Source organism: Anabrus simplex, chromosome 3 (genome assembly GCF_040414725.1).
Source record: "Anabrus simplex isolate iqAnaSimp1 chromosome 3, ASM4041472v1, whole genome shotgun sequence".
NCBI lineage: Eukaryota > Metazoa > Arthropoda > Insecta > Orthoptera > Tettigoniidae > Anabrus > Anabrus simplex.
In genome coordinates, this window is record NC_090267.1 from 517,296,332 (window position 1) to 517,303,795 (window position 7,464).

Genomic DNA, 7,464 nt, shown 5'->3' on the forward strand with positions numbered 1-7,464 from the left:
AAAACTTAAGAACACAAAATGTCTTAATGAGAGTTCATTCCATTGCGCCAGAGTGTGTTACCACAGGTTTTTTTGGTAGAGACATCTGTTAGAGAATGTTCACACTTCTTGATCAATGAAAAACAGAAGCAAATCAAAAATACTCAGTGACCTCTTCTGATGACTAGTAGAGTTAGTTCAGTGGTTAAAGTTCTGGGTTTCTGCAGTAGAGAAGTTTCAATTGGCGCAAGATTTGAACTTGCGTCGCGTAGAGGTGTACCGTCCGGTACATTATTATTATTATTATTATTATTATTATTATTATTATTATTATTATTATTTCGACAACACTTTTCTGAACTGATGCGATATTCGAAATTTAGGCATTCACCACGACTACATGATCATTGTCCCCTTTCTAACTTTTACTCAATTTGAACACTATCTTAAAGAATGTTGGCACATAATTTAAACTTCGCATTTTTACAGTTTCTCGACGTGATTTTACTGCCCTGAGAAGTTTCACACGACGACCAGAAATATAACATATTCGCCTGATCATTATTAAATATTAATTCCACACACGCACGGAAAATTTTATTGGGACAAACAAATTCTAAACTACAACATTGATACAAAATATAGACACAGACCTGTAATATGAGTCATCCTGGAGATTCCGGCAACATTTAGCCAGCTTCTCTCTTATTTAACAGATAATGGCTACAATAGACATCATCTGATATATATATAACTTAAACTACACAGATTTTGCACTTGGTATAGATTAACACCGCAAATGACGCACTTTCTTCGCGTTGTAACATGCGACGAGCATCCTTCTCAAATGGCGACTGCCACTGTTTTCCCTGGATCCTGCTTTCGTTCAACCTACTGCTGGCCAAGTGTTTCAAATAGATAACAAAAATCAGACCTCACTGGCTAGCCTCCAGACTCCCTTTGACAATATCAAACACATACAGTTGTAATACAGAGAGAAACTCACCTGCGCATTTTAAACATATATCTAAGCCTTCACAGTTTTCATGGGCGGAAGCTCAGGAAAATTTCTATCACCTTCCATTTAAAATTCTACTTGAACCATTGACACGAAAATATAACAAGTGATTTTGAGAACAAAACCCCGCACTTTCTTGCACTTTCAGTTTCTCGAATGTGTGAGGATTTGTTCGCTACACTTCTTACTTCAGTATACTGCACAAGTAAAAATCACACACTGTTAGATGCGTGCAACGAGGGGGAAATAGAGCAGTACTGATCACTCTGTCTGCAGACACTTCAGAGATTGTACGAAGGGAATCTTCTGCTGTATGAATCTTGTTGAAACCACCCACGCGATTTTTCTTCTTCCGTTAACTGACGGAAGAACGGTGTCAGAATGTCTTCTTGGTACCTCTCTATATTTACTGTGGTCTGGAAAAAAATAGGCCTAATTGTTTGTCTTGCACTAACAGCACAGCATACTCCAATCTTCCTATCATAAACACCATAGGATTTTCCGCACACCAATACAGAGAGTTATGGCTTTTCACATCACCAGAACTTTCACATACTAGAAAAAGATGTTGCAGTGATAACTGCCTCACCATGTTAACAGCTCAGATTCAGACTGGCAACTGATGCTTGCCAGGTCCAACGCATGCAGGCTACTTGCAAGGTCAAGAACTACGTGCGCTCCTCCCATGCTGCAACTTACGGATCGGAGAATAAAATCGCTCTTAGTTTACATGAGAGACCCTGTAATAATGAGGACTTCGAGACTTGGTGTACTTCATTTCATCTTCTTTAGCTCCTCGACTGAGCCTGGCATCTGACCGTATAATTTGGTTTCACCTCATCCCCGGCCCCGAATCTATTGCTGATCTAAGAATAGCGTGGGATGAAATTAAGAAGTGATACTGAAGTTCTTATAACGAACCACTCAGTATCACAGAATTATTGTAATCACAATTATACGTTTCAGAAAGAAGCGAGATTCCTTACAAGAACTAGAGTTCACTGCTGCAGTATTTGTTAATTACCTTCAAGACGCTACAAAATATGCTGATCAGTGTTCGCATATCACGAGAGCTAGCTTAATTAGCGCTTTGTAAATATATGTTAATAATTTCAAATTGACTACGTCTTAGAAGTGGCACTTAGCTCCTCGCAGACAGTTGCCTATCTAGAGCCTCTTATTTATCATGCGTTCTATAAATATTTATTATCCACCTTATTTCTTCTTACCAGCAGGCAATTTTATTTTGCTTCAAATATTATCCGTATGTGCTGTTCACTTTATAACGTAGGTACATGTTGTTTATGAAAGAAATCCCAACTGAATGAGTCGGAGTCACGTGATAAATGCGTACCTACTGAGTATGGGCCTGAAACATTATTGTTCGCATACATTAATTCCTCTACTGCGTGAATTATTTGTCGTTTCCGTTTGGTGAAGAAAAATTGGTAAAGCTTCCCGAAACACTCACCAGCGCAGGAACCGCTGTTTAATGTTCTTTTGTCACTGGGGACATAAGTTGGTTCTTGGCGACGGGTACTAACTGATGTGCCGTAATTAGATCCTGGTACTAACTTAGTTCCTAGAACCAACTTAATTTATTCGTAGTTAGTTGCTACGGTCACAAATAAATTCTTCGTTGCTGTGGTAATCAACAAGTTGCTGTTCTGTGCGGAGGTTGCTATTTCAAGAGTAAGTTTGAATATTTGTTGTCGTTTTATGTTAACCACAGCTTGATAACTAGAAAAGGAATTGTGAGAAATGTGGTCATAGCACCAAACTCAGTGTTCGGCGAGGGAGGTGCTCTCCAATAAGGTATACTCAATTTTGGTATAAATCTTCCTTCTTCCTATGTACGGTACGTTATACTTCGTTTATGTGTATGTATGGAATATTTTTTTAGCAATCGTCTACCCTGGATCATTACTATTACTTTTTAGAAAAAAGTTACTAGCCATGGAACAATCACAGATGTTTTGATTCCTCCTGTAAAATAGATGTTATTATTACCTTCATAATTTGCCTGGTATCGATTAAAAGACTAACATCAGCGCAATCCATTCTTTACAGTGGTCAAATTTGACAATAATCATCACTCTTCCTTTCCCCTGGACGAATGAACGAAACATTATGGCTAGCCCTGGACCATTTAAGTATGTTATTGTTATTTATCCGGCAACAGTTCAGTTAGTTCAGCACTTTCTCCCGGCTATTGACAAAATCATTAGACTTGATAGGTTAGGTCCGATTAGTGACAAAACCATTGGTCTGGATTGGTAAGCCCGTTGGACTGTGATGAAGGAAAGGGGGTCTGGGGGCGTAAGCCCCCAGGTTAGGGCGGCGAAGCGACTTTAGGCCTCATGACATCAGTGCAATCTACACATCACTGTGTCCAGTTTTAAAATTAACACGCTTCGTTTTCTCCAGACGAAACGTAATGGTTCGCCCTAGACCATTTAGAAAGGTTATTAATCTTCCTGTCCAAAATCCTATTTCTATAACTTTTGTCCCATATGAATTACAGGAGTGACATCAGCGCAATCTATGCTTTACAGGGACGAGATTCGAAATTACTGTATGGCTAGCCCTGGAACACTCAAAAATATTATTTTTGCTCCTTGTTATTGATATTATTAATCATGGCTGGCGGTGGTACGAATGTACTCTGCCATTGGCTGAAGAACTACCCAATGAAACGACACTACCCTAATGCAAGACAGCGAGATGTTACTATTGTTACTAATTACATATGCTTATTCTTTCCATTCTTCCTCCCAACTGCAGCGGTGATTAGTGTGTCAGTAACATTGCCTCATCGTTTTAGGCCTTTTTGTACCGCCTAAGTTGGTCATAACACCTCGCTGTCTTGAATTAAGGCAGCGACGTTTCATTGGGCTAATCTTCAACCAATGGCAGACTCCATTCGCGCCACCGCCAGCCATGATTATTATATTGTTTATACTGGAGAGGGTTATGTGAAGTTTTCCCAAACATTTCAAGCTTTAAAGTTCTACTTGCGTTCAGTTCTACAAATAGTTCATAATTGGAGCTAATACCTTGACCGTCGTATGTGATGTGGCTTGCCATAATGGAATATATGTAAGATTTTTCGCGATTTATACTAGGTCCGAGTCCCCCCACCCCCCAACCACTGATCCTTTTTTGGAGAAGTGATCCGGTCGTCGTGTGATAGCGGATTGACATTCAAACATCATGTATCTAGGATTTCGGCTCGGAGGTTCAAACGTCTTGATGAAATTTATTAGACCTATCATGCAAGCCGACAATGGCGTCAGCTTAGAAAACAAAACGTCCGTTCGGCCAATCTTCGAATATGCCAGTCCCGTCTGGGGAATCGCAGCCAAAACGCACCTGGATCAAGTCCAACGTATAGAAAATCGTACCCTCCGTATGATTTCAGGTGCGCAATGGCATGAACGAAATCGAAAAGTCCATAGCGACCTTCATACTGATATAATCTATACCAGAATTCTGAGGTCCGCATTTCGAAGTTGGTTCGCCACAAAAGACCTAAGTCTTACTAAGTTTATCACTCTTCAGGGTCCAGGTCGATTCCCTTCATAAACTACTACCACTTCCACATCTAGCTGAGTATATTGTCGAAAGTGCACTCAAGGCCCACGAGGCCGAAGGGCTAAAATTGCTCTATGGATCCGTCGAGCCGGGTGTATGGTCTGCTAAGTTTTTAACATTATAAAGACCGATCATTGCTGCCTACTGGCCATGGGTACGTATTGCAAGGCACAAGTAGGTCATTAATGTCTCTGATGTTGAGCCAGAGGTACTCCTGAAGTCTGCGGTAATCTGATGGGGAAGACCCACGGAAAATAAACGGTGGTTGGTACGCGTGGATGTTGACGGGTTCTGATGGCAGTAGTGCGTGAACAACATTCGTACATGATACTCCGTGTGACTGCGAGTGAGAAACGGTTTCTTGGAGAAATCTTCCTCCTGAACGTTTGAGATTTTCTTCTCAACTTCTCTGCGAAACGTAAAGAATTTCACCTTATTTTCTTGACACGGCATAAGCCCAAAATGCCTATAGCATGTTGTCATTGATGCTTTCACGGCCCGTACTTACAAACAAATCTCACAGCAGAAGAAGTGAAGGGAACTGACTACCTGCCTTACATTCACAACACCACAGATCGAATTTGCAAGGTCCTTCTCAAACACAATATAAAAACCGTGTTTGGCACCGTCACAGTCTGGGTAAAACCAAGGACAAATAATTTGTATACGAAATTCCTTGTACTTGCAGTAAGGTATACATTGGCCAAACCTGGCGGTGCATTGGTACTCGTATCGAGGAACATGAAGGAAATATTCGTCTCAACCAACCAGACAAATGGGTAATAGCTGAGCACGCCCTATCGTCGGGTGATGATGTCATGTTCGAAAATGCTTGAGCTCTTAGCCACACTAACACTACAGGCCCAGGATTATACGGGAAGCCGTGGAAATACGTATAAGTCCTAACAATTTCAACAGGGACACCGGCTATCAATTAAGTAATACCTTGTTACCAGCCTTTAAGGATTTACGTAGGTAGTTCCCTTCCCTGTCCCTTCACTATTGTTATTTCGTTGCGGTGTTTTTCCCGATTCGTACGTTCCTCATCGCCAGATGTTTCATTCTAGACTCGTGTCAATGTCATACATTCTTATGTTATGTGACCCTCTCAGACTGATTCTGATGATTCCGTCAGCCTCCGCTTCGAATGCTAGCGCTGTACCGTGTCCGTGGAACCATCTGGTGATGAATGAACGTACCATTCCCACTTCTACTAACGCCTAAAATCAAACCTCATTATTTGAGAAGCCTTTCTCGTGGACAGTCGAGATTTTCTTCTGAAGTTCTCTGCGAAACGTAAAGAATTTCACGTTATTTTCTTGTCACGGCATAAGCCCAAAAGCCTCCATCATGTCTGTAAACAAGACATTGAAGAGCATTTCGAAGTGGTATTTACCGTATTCCTCATCGATGGCGATGAACCTTAGACAACCTACAATAACCATGTTTGTCCAGGATTCCTGCAAGTGATGTCACTTTTAAAAGGCACTCTCGTACACGTTCACATTTCTGTACTGAAACTCTTTTGAGAGAAAAAAAATATTTGCCATGATTTCTGAATCAACCCTCGTATTGCTGGGTGCCTAGCGGTCATCAAACGTCAAGATCTGACAAAAACAAGATGTTGAATATTTGCACGAATGAAGTACTTACTCCCTTCGCTCTACCATCCTCTGCTCTGGATGTTCATATCCTCTATCACCGCCATCACCTTCCTACTCTTGAAATGTAACAAACCATTCCTGTTACCGTCAAATGTGATGTGTTTCAGGCCTACATTTCAGTGGCTATTGTAGATCTACAAAATGATCAATCTGAAAGTTAGCGACTTTGTATTTATATCACTATCTGTACGTTTCTGTTTCTTTCTCGTTTCAGGACTTAACACAGTTAGTTTTTAAATCTGACAGTTTAGTTTTATTCCTCCAACGTTAAATCAGCTTTTAATAAAATCTGAGTTTGACGTTCGATAGTTTTGGCAAAGATGCTTGTGAACAGATTTGTGATGTTCTTCCTTGGTCTGTTGCAGCTCCAAGCGCGGACTGGATCTGGGACTGAGCCGTGGATTCTCAGGCTCACAGGCAGCTAAACATCTGATGGGTCTCGCCGCAGCCAACTATGCCGGCGGTCCAGGAAGAAGGCGACGTAGTCCCAACATGGCGTAAACGACTTCTACGGCACTATTCATCAACAATGATCTCATTTGCATTCCATAGTTCTGCCGACTTTTGACTTCTCCCTCCCTCCGTCAGACGATCCCTGTTTAGTTTTCTAACAAGACAATCACAAACAATACGTTCTCTACTGCTAGGTGTAATTACTTTTCTTGGGAATAAATATTGATGTATTATAGCAAAGCATAATTATAAGAATAATAAATAATTAGAACCTTGTGATAAACTCTAAGGAATCAGTCATTACCCTCCCGTTTAATTTCCAGAGATCTTCAACATCAAGATACCAGCCGGACACCAAATTATTAGAGAAAATAATGTATGGAGGCTAATTTCTTCACCATTAGCAGGCTTACTTCTACCACATTATTGTTTATTCTTGTACCACTTTTCCACATCTGTCGGGTCTTGGGTGCAAACTGTGTCACACATGTCGCCCTGTTTTTCGGCCGAATGCCCTACCTGACGCCAACCCTATATGGAGGGATGTAATTACTATTGTGTGTATCCGTGGTAGTTGGGAGTGCAGCGTGTTGTCTGAATATGAAGAGGAGAGTATTGGACAAACACAAACACCCAATCCCGGGCCAGCAGAATTAATCAGACGCTATTAAAATCACCGGCCTATCAGGAAATCGAACCCGGGACCCTCTGAACTGAAGGCCTCAACGCTGATCATTCAGCCAAGGAGTCACTTAT

General features: G+C 41.1%; 1 protein-coding gene across 1 annotated transcript in view; it reads left to right on the forward strand.

Moving 5' to 3' along the window:
* The window catches only part of Dh31 (diuretic hormone class 2), a 575,554-nt gene extending 568,605 nt beyond the window's left edge, over positions 1-6,949 (forward strand). The window contains exon 4 of the mRNA XM_067144699.2: positions 6,621-6,949. Coding sequence (XP_067000800.1) covers positions 6,621-6,756 — 136 coding nt within the window. The 3' untranslated portion in view covers positions 6,757-6,949. The remainder of the gene's footprint in view (positions 1-6,620) is intronic.
* Positions 6,950-7,464: the final 515 nt, after the last annotated feature.